The sequence below is a fragment of the Aotus nancymaae genome, unplaced genomic scaffold (assembly GCF_030222135.1).
Source record: "Aotus nancymaae isolate 86718 unplaced genomic scaffold, 86718_ANA_hifiasm-v0.15.2.pri h1tg000007l, whole genome shotgun sequence".
Lineage (NCBI taxonomy): Eukaryota > Metazoa > Chordata > Mammalia > Primates > Aotidae > Aotus > Aotus nancymaae.
In genome coordinates, this window is record NW_026988418.1 from 4,337,670 (window position 1) to 4,353,160 (window position 15,491).

Sequence of the window (15,491 nt, forward strand, 5' to 3'; positions counted from 1 at the left end):
TTTGAAGGAGACAGGTGAGTTGTGCTGTTCAATGTTCTACATTCTGCAATTGCCCGAGGATTACCTCCTGTGAAATTCGGGCTAAACATTTTCAGCAAGAACGTGCCGTTGTTCATAGTCTACCCTGGTAGAATCTTCTCTGCCTGCAGATGGGCTGAGGCAGGAAGCTCACAGCATGACTGCAGTGTTCCAACAAAATGTCTCTTCACCTTTTTGTTGTGTTCTTCGTGGTGACGTGGGCTGTTTGAAGGAGACAGGTGAGTTGTGCTGTTCAATGTTCTACATTCTGCAATTGCCCGAGGATTACCTCCTGTGAAATTCAGGCTAAACATTTTCAGCAAGAACGTGCCGTTGTTCATACTCTACCCTGGTAGAGTCCCGGGTGACATGCTGTCTCCTGCCAGTGGCTCCACACTTCTGTTCTCTACAGGATGGGAATTGAGAGGAGCAGGGCTAAAGCCTGTCAATCGTGTGCGTCCATCTGAGGATTGGTCTCCCTAGGTGTTGATCACAATTGGACTAGGATGGACTGTGGCTTCTCAAAGGAGCCTAGTGGGTTGAAATCATCAAGAGCATCCTGTGATCTAAAATTAAATCCTCTGCGAAGGTTCCCTGCAGTGTCATTGTTTTTGGGCTTCAACTTGCTTTGCTGTCTTAGTTTTTTCTCATCAATTGGAAAAGCTGCTTTATTGGCATCATTTCATCCTTTGCAGCCTTCTGGTAGTATTTGGTACCTGCAGGGGAGGGAGAGAAAATAATCAACTCAGCATTTTTGTCAGGTCCTTTTGAAGGCTGAGTTTAGAGGGACTGCTAAGTGGTGATATCCCAGGGGCAAACTGATCTCTTCCTGGGAGCTTGAGCTGAGGGTGAGGGTTGGGCTGGCTGAAAGGGGAAGCACCATTCACAAGTGAGAAGAAACCACCACTGAATTTCCCTGAACTTCCAGTCAGCCTGCGGTGCAGGTTATGGGGACCCTGCCTATGCCCAACCAGCAGTTGGGAATATCAACCCCTTTCCTCCTGATTCCTCTCTGTCTGGAGCAGAGTGATGGCTTTTCCTCCCAGTGAGGATGTGCTCAGCATCAATCATACATGCTCAGACAGAGGGCTGCAGAAAAGGAAGATCCTCTGCAGAGAAACCCACTCCCTTAAACTCCATGTCCCAGTCTTCTAGGGAGGAGCAGGAGGCCATGGGAAGAGCTCTGGATATAAGAAGCAGCAGGAACCTCAGAAAACATCCACGTCCACTTCCGGCCTTTAAAACAGAGCCGTAGTGATGCCACTGGGATATGATTGAACTAAGGCCACATGACTTGTTACTGACAACCCAGGAATTAGGACCCGTGAACTAAAGCCGTTTCAATAAATATTGGAGGAAGAGAGAGGAAAGGCTCCAATCTGGAGGTCTCAACAGTCATGACAGACTGCTGGGTCACCTTGGCTAGGACAGAAATAAGGTTTTACAAAAAAATATAAGAAATATGATGTCTGTGGTGCTGGTTTGGTTGGTTGACATAATTTTTTTTAAAGAAAAAACAAATATATTTATAAGTATTCCTTCAAAGAGGATCAGGAAAGAAAGAAAATTAAAAGAAAAAAAGACACTCAAAATGGAGTTAGCAAAGAGAGAGCAGGGAGTGTAATTATGACCCTACTTATTTTCCCCAATGCCTGGAAGTTGATTCCACACCTGGTTACACCCTACGGGATTTCTACAAATCTTCTCAATATCTAGACCCACAAAACTCTGAAGTACAAAGTGAAAGGATTAGTCTGTGTTTTCCTACATTCTCCCCTCCCACTTATTATTTTCCTTAAGTACATTTTGGGAAAGTTGACTTTTTAATACTTAATGTCAAGTGTCAAGAGTGGCATAAAGAAGTATTCATATACCATCTCTTGCGGAATTTCAGTCTTGATTTCTTATTGCATTCTCTTCAGGAGAGTGAGACCAGTACGTTCTTTTTCAGGGCTTTGCGGAAGGACAATAAATGACCAAAAGTGAAATGTTCACATTGCAGTGCTGAGCCAATTAGTGGGCTGTAAAATCTGTGTGGTTAAATATAAACTGGAAGTTTTATTTTAAACTGCCAAAGAAAATACTAAATTCCACTACATGTAATATGGGAGGTATTATTTCTGTACATTAGATGTAAATGTAATGACTATTTCTCACTTTGTCTTGTATTCAAAATTGAGCAAGTGAGCTTCAAGCAGAGGCTAAAGGTCTAATCTATTAATTTTCTTGGTTTTCTTCTTGATTTTTCTCTATGCTATACGAACAGTGCTGTTGAGAGGGGAATATAGGTACCATCAAAGGCTGACGGAGGCTCAGCCTTTGGAGTAGCTGCACATATGGGGCACTTCCATGTTGGTAACCTGTGATCATAGAAGACCAGTGGTCCTTCTTATCTTTAGCCACAGATTAGAGTCACATGGGACTGTTTTAAAACTACACCCACCCAAAACACACCCCAGGCCATGGAAGTGAGAATCTCAAGGTGTGAGTTCAAGGCATTCATCTTAATTCAAATCTCACCAGGTGTTTATTACATGGCAGCAGGAGATAGAGATACTAAATAGAACAACCCAATTTCCCATCATTTTCTTTCCTTTTGCTGTTTATCTCATATTTGGCTTTGTTCCCAGTGGTTCCATGGATTTTAGTCTTCTCTCTGACAACTTCAGTGAAATCTCTCTCTTATCAACTGGGCTGGGCCAAAGCAAAGACTGTCCTGTGGATAGATTCTTGCCTGTCATCTTGTGTATGCATAAAGCTGGTTGTGGAGTCACTTTTATCAAAGTAAATTCTGAAAATGCTATCTCATATAAACTGGCCTTAAGATTCATCTGAGTTGCATTTTTGACCCTTAACTGGACTTGTAGAAGTGGAAATGAGAATAAAAAGGAGAGAGGTTAGAATGACGTACCTCATGATGTATGCAGTTTTGAGGTCCTGCCCTCTGTATGTACTTTTGAAGTGATGTCCCTTGAGAATGTCATAAATGTCCTCCAGTTAATGTCAGCTCAAATGAGTCCATGAGGTGAGAACACCGAGTCCCTGGCAACTCCAGCTACATTGTCACAAGGCTACACATCTGGGGCTGAAGACTAAAGTGTATCCAGGCCAGTAGGGAACTCCCACCTGGTTCTAGTTTAGTTTTCTAAGTGGGAACCGTTGTGCTCAGTTTTAACACTTCTCATTCAGAGGAACAAGAGACAGTTAAGGGTTGAATCAGTCGGGATGCTCAAAAGCTGACTCAAGAGAAAAACCAATGTGTAAATGATGCATTAAAGCAACGCTCCCTGCAGAAAGAGACAATGGAGTTGGGGATGCTGGGAGGAAAGGTAAACCTCCCAGGAGAGTATGCAATTCCAGTCAAAGAACCCTGTGTTCAGCAGCTTAAACTGTGGACGTGCATGAGGACAAGGAGGTCTGGCTCTCCTGTGACCATGAGAGGGACTCTCAAGACAGCAGAATAAGGAATAGGGCAGAGTTCAGAGAGCAATGAGGAGATGGGGACAGAAAAGGCCTTGCATGGTGGAAGACCATGGGACACAAAGTTAAGACCAGACAGAGGTTACAGCAGCCGCTGGAGAAAACAAATGGAAGAGAAAAAGCAGTGGGAGAATGAGCTGTCACCATCGACAGAGTGAAATAAGAGTGAGTGCAGCTAAGGGTCATAGATGTGATTACCTCTGCGCCCCAAGTGTGAGGGGTAGGGATTCCACTTGCTGAACCGGGATTCTCTTTTAATCATCTTCGGTTTGAAAACACTTGAGGTGGGAATGTTGCCGATGAGCCGCTGCCCTCGTGTGTTGTCAGCTGAGTGTTGGCATGGATCATCTTCAGGGCTCTTCAGCCAGCCAGAGGGCTGCGCAACCATCTCTGAAAACAAAATGACAGCCAATGGCATGCACTGGCATCCATGATCTTACTGTGACTTTCTCTTCCACCCAAAGGACGTCAAATCAGGAATGTGGCCTTGGACAAGAAAGTCCAAAGTGTGAGGGGAAGCCAGTAGAGTGACTTTAATATTTTCTGTTTTGTTGATCTTTCTTCCATTACTCAGTAAGGACAAGTTTGTCAGGAGGCAAAGGCACTCCTGATTCACAAAAATATTCAAGAAACACAAGATTAAGAAACAAATAACTTCCACGTCGATAAGGCAAAAGCAAGGAAATCCCCCTGTATGTAGTCTGTGCTTTGGGGAGGGAAGAGATTATAGATGCGAAAGTTAAATCAGAGCTGATTGCAAACAGGAGATGGGGATGGAAGGGCCTGGCAGGGTGGCAGCCCATGGGACACAGAGGTGAGACCAGACAGAGGTTACAGCAGCTGATGAGAGAAAGGAACCGGGGGAGCCTAAACCTGGAGAATTTACAAAACTTGCATCATTATAAGGTCTATTGAATATACACATAAACCCTATGTAGCACACACACCAAATATACATAATATCTATGAAAAATGACATAAATGCATATATCTGTATGTATTAATCTAATAAAGAAATATTAGATAGGGATTTAGAAGATATTAAATGTAAGGCAACAATCACCGTTCTGGTTTATCGAAATTGGAAAAAAAATTAGAAACATGAGAAGCATGAGAAAGAAACCATGTGGGAGAAGCAAATAACCTATTAGACAGCAGGAGAAATCACCAGGTGAGGGAAAATATGAATGAGACAAAAGCATTCACTCTGTCCTCTCACCTGGAGCCTATTCAGGCTCTGGACTCCAGGGAAAGTGAGGAAGAGAGGGTGTGCCTGAGCCAGTGGGGTGAGTCGTGGCAGGGGGTGTGAGAATCCATAGAGAAGCGAGGGAGATTCCAGTGGGAAGAAATCAGTTTAAATAAGTTGTCACGGCACGTGTCAGGGACTGCACATGCCCCAGTACCCACTGAGCGCCTCCCATGTGTCCTCTCCATGAACCCATATGGTGCTTGGGATCTCACGAGACCCTCCCTGCTCCTGGGGACAAAAGTCCTTTCATTACTTAGCCGAGGGCTCCAGGAGAAGATACTGAGTGGGACAGAGAGTGAAGATGAACACGACCCATGGTTTTAAGGAAATCTGAGGAGAATTGTTCCCTCTGAGATGGAAACTGAGGACGTGGCTGCGTACATGAGTGGAGATGATGAACTAAATGGATTTTCATAAAAGAGACTGATGTGGACACTTTCCACGTGAAAATTGCCCTTTGTTTTCAAAAAGAGCGGAAAAACAAGGAGAAGAAAGATCTGGACATGTCATGAGACTGACTCGTGGGCCCAGGATTTACACTGTTACTGAATGTGCCTCATAGGTTGTCATGGAGAGTGCCTGATAGTTGAGAATCGGCTTCATGAGAGATGGGGAAGGAGAGGAAGAAAACTGGCAGAGGAGTACGTGTGAGAAAGGAAGGGAAGAGGGGTCTCTAGAAAACAGAGAGCTTCACAATCGCTCTGCCTCAGAGACAACATAGTCGGTGAAGTCACCTTCTAAATGTAAAGTTGTCAGAAAGACAAGTGGATTAGATAACAGCTATTTATAGGTTTATCGAGTAATTGTTATTGAATCAGGCCCTTTGGAAATTATAATAATTAATACTCTCAACAATGATTACAGGCAGATACTATTTTTTAGGTAGCTCCGATGAGGAAACAGAGATTTATATCCCCAAAAGACAAAATCTTTGGCCAAAGTGAACAACCAGAAGGAGGCAAACCCAGGACCTGAGAGCAGATTTTGTCCTAAGCCCCAGGCTCCTGCTCACCTCACTGGGTTGGAGCATCACGGATTTCAACTTGACCCTGAGTGAGCACGGAGAGGTGCCCATTCTCTGCTCCACCCACAGCACCGTGACCACCAAGACCTGGATTAGAGCTTCCTACCCTCTTTCCTTCCCTACCTTGAAAGGAACATTGGGTCCCAGAATCAGCATTGGCTGTGAAGCTGCAGGTGGTGGATGAAGGGCCCTGCCTGGCTAAGCCATTCCCACAGTCGAACCCTTGATCCAGCTGTAGTTCAAGACAATTGGGCACCAGGGTGCTTGGCTCCGGCTGTGTCAGTGAAGTCTCCATCTCTGACAGGTAGTAGCTCACGTCTCCACTGCAAGTCCCTTGGGGACGGGTCTCTTGGGTGGGAGCTGAAAGGAGAAGGGGCTTCAGTAGGAACAGTCTCAGTTTTCCCTTTGTTAAGTGCTCCCAGACACCCATCCCTGCTGTCCCTGTTTCTCACTAAAGCAATCCAGTGACCAAGGCCACACAGACAGACATCATGTAAATGCAGGGAAACAACATCTTTTAAAATGTAGGCAAGGCTGTCTTTGACAGTGGCCTTGGACAAGCATGGAAACTCCATGGACATTGTGCTGGGGCACAAATTACATCATTAGAGGTGACAAGAGACATAGGAACTGAGCTAGAAGGACTGACAGATACCTCCCGTACACCTCCTGTACACAGGTGGCTGTGAAGTTGTCCTACCTGCCTGTGGTCCAGTCACCTGATATCAGGGCCAGGGAGAATTGGAAAGCTATCTGACTCTCTTGTATCTATATTAAATATTCCATCCTAGTGCTCCCTCCCTCCCTCCTTCCTTCCCTCTCTCCTTTTCTCCTTCACCTCCTTCTTTCCCTCCCCTTCCTCCCCTCTGTCCCTCCCTCCCTCCCTCCTTCCTTCCTTCTTTCCTTCTTTTTTTTTTTTTTTTTGAGACAGGTTCTCTCTCTGTCACTGAGGGTGGAGTGTACTGGTGAAATCATGACTCACTGCAGCCTCAACTTCCTGTGCACAGATGATTCTCCTAACTCAGGCTCCCGATTAGTGGGGACTACAGGTGTCGATCACCTCGCCTGGGTAATTTTTTTGTATTCGTTTTAAAGATGGATTTCACCACATTTCCCAAGCTCATCTTGAACTCCCGAACTCAAGTAGTCCACCCGCCTGGGCCTCCCAAAGTGCTGAAATTACAGATGTGAGCCACTGCCCCCAGTTTCATCCTAGTTTCTGATTCAAATCAATGGGTTTGTATACAGCCTGTCCTCAGAATTGATCTTCCTTAGCCTAGACAGAGGTATGAGGCATAAAGAATATGGAGGCTACCTGGGAGAAAGTATGGCATTTCCTCGTCTTCATTCTGAGCAAACTCACTGTCTACAATCATAGCAGAGTCGACTTCGTCTCCCTCAAATGTTACTTCGGGGCTCCTGTGAGGCTGGTTGGAGTCAGAACGGCTGTAGCTGTTTGAACAAGGGACAACACATTCCTCCAGTGAGTCCTGAGGGACTTCCTTTTCCTCAGCCTTCTGCACCTCCCTCACGAGCCAGGTAGGATAGAGATGACAAAGATTAAACCAAGAGGGATTCCCAGCTGGCTTTGACGGAAGGCATAAGGTAGTGGTTCCAGAAAGCAAAGGGGAGGTTCCATTTAAGAGAGAACAGGCAATCCTCCTCTATCTACAACAGAGCATGGCTGCCTTGGGAACCAGAGAGGAAGAGAGCAGCTGGTGTTCATTGCACTGGAAAGACAGGAGCTGAGGAAGGCAGAGGCTCCGCTGCTTCTGTATGGTACAGTCTTCACAGCACTCACACAGAACCAAAGACAGCTGCCACACCGTGTGTCTAAGCTGGGTTGTATTTAACATGCTGTGGCCAAGGGAATACAGGTGTCTGAGCCTTGGTAGACTCCGGAGATGGTGTGCCTTGTAGATTGCTTTTAATTTTAACATTGTGATGTGAAATGTCAAGTGTTCCTGGGCACTTGTCTTGGTGTTTAACTTTGGTAGGTGCTTCCTAATTCCTGCTTGTTGTCTCCTTGTCATTTATCTTCCCTAACAAGAGTCTAAGGACAAGCATGTGAAAAGCAGCTTTCCATCTCGTCCTAGCTTCACTACAGGGGAGGACAGGTCTCCTCTGTGTGTGCAGGAAGTCCCTAGGGCTAGTGAACTCATAGAGGGTCATGCTTACAGGTGCCACGAAGACAATGGACAAGCATGTTAACAGGGCTGTTTCCTTATTGGTGAGTGCAGGAAATCGGTGCACTGTGCAGCTGTCTGTATCCTGAACCTGCCGTCTGTGACTACCTTCACCTACCTTGTGTTCTTTCTGAGACCTTTTCCATATTTTACCACCCATTACCCGCTCCTGAGTATTCAGTGTTACCTGGGGTCAGGTGATCCCTGTACTTTCTCGACCTCCTCATCTGTAATATCTTCATCTTCATCTTCGTCACTTTCTGCAAATACAGAAGCGTCTATTCAGATATTTCCCACTTCACCCACTGGAAGCACAGTCAGCCCTATGTGCACTGAGACATGAACATCCATGTATGGGTCTGCATTGTACTGAAAACTCTCCTGTTTAGCCCTAAAAAATGCCCTGGCATGTTCTCCTGATCCATGAGGGAACGTGTTTCTGACCTGGAGAGTCACCATCAAGATGTGGCCAAATACTGAAAAGCCTTCTTGCTCCCCATATTACTGGAGGCTTGTCCAGCCTCTCTCTAAGCTTCAGCAGCTGTCTCCCCAATCTTGCCACACTTCTGATACCCAGGCACAGGCTTTGGCTCTGTGTCCTGTCACAGCTTGCATTGAAGCCTGTATCTTTCTCTTAGGACAGGACAAACAAACTTGTCCCACGATACTCCCTACACTGGGAACTTCATGGGCCCTCCAAGTGACTTCCACTGTGCTACCCAGGGACCCTCTCTCCATGGGGAGTGCTCCAGTCTAGACCACTTCCTACCACCAAATGCCCCGACATCAAGTGCCTTCTCCAACACTACACAGCAAGGGGCTTTATCTCATCGTGAAATATAGTCAGAAGTGCTCCCACATTTGCATGCAAGAGACAGTTTTGTCTGCCTTTACAGATTCAGAGACAGGAACTCAGGAAGGATAAATTAATCATTTCCTCACAGTTGCTAAAGACATTGCTGAAGATAGAGCCTGGGAACCTTCATTCTTAGCCCAGGACTCTTTTTACTCTAACAAGGTGCCTCCTGTCACAGCCTCCTTCCTGTCCTTTAAAACTGGACAGACGCTGCCTCTTGCCTCAAAGACCATGTTCCAGCAAGAAATGAGGAGACATCTGCAATCCTGTGACCTCCAACCCCAAGGGTTTCCCATGTCTGCTTTTGCCCAGGAAGTCCTGGTCACGTCATGGCTACAGATTTTTAGTGGAAAGAAACGCTACCCACAAAATTGCCATTGTGGAGGTGTGGAGGTCTGGGGACTTTCATAAGCCTGGGACTGTGTGTCATCAGGACCTGTGTCCACCTTACCTAGGCTGAGCTTGTTGAAACGCTCTGCAAGCCTGTGCCCCTCGGCCAGCTGCTCTTGGAGGTCCTGACCCTGGGACTTGTCAGGGTCATCACGAGTGACGAGGGCCTTTAAATGCTGATTCAGTGAGCGGGAGGCCTCTCTCTCTTCCTGTAACTGGGTCAGCTCTTTTGCCTGACAGCGAACCAGGGCTTTATATTGCCTATGGTGAGATAGCAGAGAACGTTTAATAACGGAAAGGGATGAGTGATCAGTTCTAATACTGCAACGGAGGTTTATGTGAGCATGTCCTCAAGGAGCCCTCCAAGCAGAAGGTCACAACATGTTTGGGAAAATGCCTGTGGCCAAGAGAAATTATATATATGTATTTTATTTATATATATATATATATTTATATATATATATTATATACATATATATATTTTTTCTTTTTTTTGGCACGGTGCAGTGGCTCATGCCTGTAATCCTAGCACTTTGGGAGGCGAGGCAGGCAGATTACCTGAGTTCAGGAGTTCAAACCCAGCCTTACCAACATGGTGAAACCCTGTCTCTACTAAAAATACAAAAATTGGCCAGGCATGATGGTGCATGCCTGTAGTCCCAGCTACTCGGGAGGCTGAGACAGGAGAACTGCTTGAACCCTGGAAGCAGAGGTTGCAGTTAGCTGAGATTGTGTGACTACACTCCAGCCTGGGTGACAGAAATGAGAGTCCATGAAAATATACATATGTGTATATATATATAGTATACATATATATTGTATTTATATATACAAAGGCTTCCTCTGTATCAGAGAGAGCTCCTGTAAGATCCTCTGTGATGTTCTATTCATTTATTTCTTCTGTAAACAAAAGTCAGTGTCTTCCTAAATCAGTTTCAAGGGGATGTCCTTTCAGCTCCTCACTTTGGCCATGGACATTTCTATGTGAAAATTCACATAGTGCATCTTGCAGTGACTGGAAACAGAGCTGTGCACAGAAATGTGGTCAGGTGCAGATGGGGTGAATTGGAAAGATGAAAGGAGAAAGGAATGGCAGGTCAAGAAGGCAATATTGATTGAATGAATGAGTTGCTGCAGTCAGGAGGTGACTCTGACTAAGAGTAAATGGGTGGTGATCACACACCATTTTGAGTGTATTAAATGCTGCTGGGTGGTTCATTTTCTTTTGATGAATTTTGGATACGCAAATTTCAACTCAACAATTAGTTGTTTTAAGAAGAGAAAACAAAGCTCAAGAAACAACTGCAACCCATAACTTGCTAAGGTTATTGTTCTGTTTTATGAGTGTTTGTGTGAAATGTGCCTGCCATGTAAATGCCTGCCCTTGTCCTGGCCCAGCTTAGCTCCTGCTTCTCCCAGCTCAACTGCTGCACTTCAGAGATCACACCCCTGCCCACCTGCCTGTCCCCATGGCGTCTCTCACCTGAGCTCCTCAGCTTGCCCGAGCTTCTCTGCCAGCTTCTCCTCGATGAACTGCACTTCATTCCTCAGCACGGAGTCTATGTCTTTTTCCTCTTCACACTCTGAGAAGAGACAGTCATGCCTGCCTCAGTGGAAGGCTGGACATACTGGTGTGGTCACTGCCTGCAGGGCAGGTGGCAGTGTCTATCCCAAGGACAAAAGCATCCCCAGTACCAGATTGTAGTGAGGGATTTTTTTCATTTTTTATTATCAACCTCCCAACTTGCTGGCATCTGATACTCTCCAACTTAGAGATGGGGAAAAAGAAACTCATTGACACATCGAGTAACTTGACAGGATGATTCACCTGGGATGAGGTAGAGTCAGAATTCATAGCCCCTGAGGTCTGGCTCTGAATCCTGGGACACTTTTGCAAGCCTTGCAGCCTCTCCTGTCAAACACTCTACTGGGGCATAAAGCAGTGATATCCCATATAGTAGGAAAGGCCCTTAGGACGATGGGACTCATGGATTCCCTGGTACTGGGAATTTCAAGCACATATATGTCAAAGATTTAAAAACTCATATCTGAATATAATTGCATGAAATACGAGGCATGAGACCCTGAGGTCATCATAGAAATATGACCAAATACTAATAACGTTTGAATTAAGTTGGAAACAGTAGGATGGAGAACCAATAGATAGTGTTTACTCTGTGCCAAGAATTGTTCTAGGAGATTTAGAAAAATCACGGCATGTAATTCATTGCAGCAGTTTACAGAGGTAGGCGTTATTATAGTACCCAATGAACAGATGAGGAAACTGAGGCACAGAGAAGATAGGCCACTTGGATGGGGCCCAGGAGACTGGCCCAGGCTCCCTGTTCTGCACACGGCACTGCTACCTCCCCAATGTCTTACGTGCCGTCTTCCTTCCTCTTTAGAAAAAGAGCCTGTGCCCCAGGAAGCAGGACTTCCCTCTCCCCAGGGTACTCCCTGCTCTTCATGCTGTCACTTATGGATGCCACCGTTACTATTAGGAGCAGTCTCCTCTTGAAGCTCCTTAGAGCAGGTACTCTGTACTGTTGCCGTGTTTCCCCTGGGGTTCCCTGAAGAGAGATTTGCCTATTGGGCTCAAAGAAGCTTAAACAGAATGGCAGTTCATTAGTTCCAGGCATTTAGACCAACAGACTAGATGTTATTTGTCTGCAGGATCTTCTAGGGTACAGAGAGCATTCTGGTAAACATGATTGAGCATCTTGCTGAGAAAAGCAAGTGGTTCTGTGCCTGTGTCAGAAGTCAGTCAGTAGGATTTTAACTCTAGTCCCGCCTCACATCGGATTGCTAACGTGGAAAAGTCGCTAAATACGTTGTGCCTCTGTTTGGCATCCTTAACATAATGAAGCTAAAATACCCATTTCTGTTTTCCTAGAACTAAGGGAAGGATGAAATTAATTTTGATGAAGAGACTCTTCAGTATCTCACAGAGACGACAGGTGCTGATTCATCACTTTTGTGATGGTGACTCTACAGAACTTACTGTATTTCTTGAGTTTCTTGGCCAGAGAGTGTTGGCTCTCTGCCCGCTGGACTTGCAATTCCTCATTGATTTCTAGAATAGTCATGTCTGCCCTGTCATGGGACAAATGTGCGGCAGTTATCACCATGCTGATGTTTGTGGCAGGAGAGTTCAAACAGGGACTGGGGAGAAGAAACCCTAGCACATGATGGATCAAAAACTAGTGAAATCAACTAGGTTTAGTCAGGACTGAGGGATGACAACAGCTGGAATTGACTTACGGTTGCGAAGAACTTAATCTACACCTCACAGCACTTTAGAATCCTTAACAGCAAAAACAGCATTTACGTTGCCTGAGCTCAGAGCCAAAGGCACTGCCTGTAGCTCTGCCTCTGACAAGAGTGAGGGAGGTCTCAGCCAGTGTGCCAGGTAACCGTTTGCTGTTGCAATAATAGAATTATGAGAAGGTGGGGTTGTCATGGAATCTCAGGAGCCCTGCATTCCAACTGCCCAGGCTGTGCTGAAACCCAAAGCCATTACCTTGTCCATCCATATGCTTAGTTCTATATGTGGGTTCCACCAACTTTGGAAATTTGATCCACAGTTGGTGGAACCACAGATGTGTAACTGTGGATCCAGATGGCAGATTGTAGGACTTGACCATTAATTGGATCTGTGGTGGTCCTGTAACCAATCCCCCACAGATACAGAGGGATGACTCTAGATACAAAAACCAACTCAAAATGGATCATAGACCTAAATGTAAAAGCTAAAACTATAAAACTTCTAGAAAATATAGGAGAAAACCTTTGCAACACTGGGCTAGGCAAAAAGTTATTAGTGTGACACAAAAAGCACCATTCATTTAAAAATCGAGAGGCCGGTCACAGTGGCTTACACCTGTAATCCCAGCACTTTGAGAGGCTAAGGTGGGTGGATCACCTGATGTCAGGTGTCTGAGACCAGCCTGACCAACATGGTGAAACCTCGTCTCTACCAAAAATACAAAAAAATTAGCCAGGTTTGGTGATGCGTGCCTGTAGTCCCAGCTACTTGGGAGACTGAGACAGGAGAATCACTTGAACTGGCGGGATAGAGGTTGCAGTGAGCAGAGATCGCATCATTGCATTCCAGTCTGGGTAACAAGAGCGAGATTCTGCCTCAAAAAATAAAAATAGATAAACTGGATTTAATTGAAGTGTAAAACTTTTGCTCCTCTAAAGACACAACTAAGAAAAGGAAAAGCCACAGACTGGGAGAAAATATTTCCAAACCATATAAGGAATTGGTATTATGTATTCCTTTGTATCAATTATCCAGCATTTGGCAGTTTAAAACAAGAAACATTTATCCTCCCACACAATTTCTGAGTGTCCGGAATCTGGGTGCAGCTGTTGGCCAGAGCTGCAGTCATGTAAAGCTGGACTAGGACTAGAGAATCTTCCTCCAAACTTACTCACATGCTGTTGACAAGCTGAAATTCCTTGCTGGTTATTGGCCAGTGCATTAGTTTGCCAAGGCCACTATAAGGAAATAGCACAGACTGAGTGGCTTAAATTTATTTTCTCACAGTTCTAGATGCTAGAACTCCAAGATGATAAGTTGTCACCAGTCTTGTTTTTCTCTGGGGCCTGTCTCGCTGGCATGCAGTCGGCCACCTCACTGTATCATCACATAGTCTTTTCTCTCTGCAGACCTCCCTGGTGTCTCTTTTTGTGTCTAAATTTCTTCTTCTTATAAAGATATCAGTCGGATTAGATTAGGGCCCATCCTAATGGTCTCATTTTAATGAAATCACCTTTAATGGTCTTATCTCCAAATATAGTCACAGTCTGAGGTATTGGGTATTATGGATTTAACACACGAATTTGAGGGGACACAAATTCAGCCTGTAAGAGCCAGTAACTTCGGCTCCCTGCCACATGCGCCTCTTGGTACTCACAACCTGGCAGCTTGCTTTCCCCAGAGTGAATGATCTAGGAAGGAGAATAAAAGAACAAGAGCCTAAGGCAGAAATCACAGCCTTTTTTCAAACCTAATCCTAGAGGTAACACTTCTGTTGTAAGCTATCAGTAACTCAGACTAATCCTGGGATGATGTGGCAGTCTACACCTTGGTCTGAACAGGTGAACACGGGGCCGAGGTGGGAACGGGTTATCATTGAACATATCGGTGCTTGTCTACCACAAACCTATATCCATAATATATGAAGAACGACTACAATTTGATAATAAAAGACATCAATTAAAAATGTGCAAAAAATAATTTGAATAAACATTTCATTAAAGAAAATATATAAATGGCCAGTTGGCACATGATAAAATGTTCAACATCATTAGTCATTAAAGAAATGCAAATTAAATTCACAACGACATCTATAACCACATAACTGATAATACTAAGTATTGGCAGGATGTAGAGAAACGGGAACCCTCAGCCAGGGGGAATGTACAATGATATAGCTACTTTGGAAAACAGTTTGGGCATTTCTTTAAAAATTAACATAAACTTGTATGGCCCAGCAATTCCACTCCTAGGTATTTACTTAAGGCAAATGTAAAGATGTCCACACAAAGACTTGTAAATGAATGTGTAAGAAGAATTATTCCTAACAGCCCAAAGTGGAAACAATCGAAATGCCCACCAACTGGTACATGCATGAAAAGACGTGCCACATTCATACACTGCATTGTTATTCAGCAATATCGGACATTAGGCACTTTTCATCTATGATGTTCTCTGAAAGAATCTGGCAGAATGCTGAGAATGGGGAACAGTCTGACGTAGGCTGTTACAGAGAAAGAATGGAAAAAAAAAGTTCATGCCCTCTTTCCTACTTGAAACCCATCAGGATTCCCAGTTATATATTGAGTTTGTGTCTGTCGCTGCTAGTTGATGCCCATGTATAATCTCATAATCTTCGCAATGACACTAGATTTGTATTACTAATACTATGGTCCTTAATTTACAGCCTTAAGAAACTACAGCTTGAAAAGGCGTAGCGTGACGTGTGTCCTCCACTTTCATTCAAGATTGGATTTAATCATTAACAGATCAGAGTGAGTTTTCCCATTTCCAGAGTCTAAGGGTTTTACTTCTCTCCCTCCGCTGGGCTCCTCTACTCTTCACACCCAGTAGGGCGTGAAAGGTGGCCTAGGGTGTGGCCCCGGAGGTTTCCCTAGAGGAACGGTGGGGCGGAACCGAGGCGGGAGGCGGGAATCCCAGTGGGCAAACCACGCGGTTTACTCAGGTTCCACCGACAATCTGGCAGGTCCGCCGCAGAGCCGTAAAGAGCTCTACAAGTCGTG

The 15,491-nt window shown here is 44.9% G+C and overlaps 1 protein-coding gene across 1 annotated transcript; it reads right to left on the minus strand.

Moving 5' to 3' along the window:
- Positions 1 to 5,976: 5,976 nt before the first annotated feature.
- On the minus strand, positions 5,977 to 12,331 carry LOC135273315 (neuroblastoma breakpoint family member 4-like; the record flags this gene model as incomplete). The annotated part of the gene is made up of 6 exons (XM_064372149.1): positions 12,205 to 12,331; positions 10,687 to 10,786; positions 9,234 to 9,464; positions 8,145 to 8,213; positions 7,087 to 7,298; positions 5,977 to 6,131 (listed from the first exon to the last, which is right to left on the minus strand). Coding segments are annotated over exons 1-6 (894 nt in total), but the record flags the coding sequence as incomplete, so codon positions are not given.
- Between the last annotated feature and the right edge of the window lie 3,160 nt (positions 12,332 to 15,491).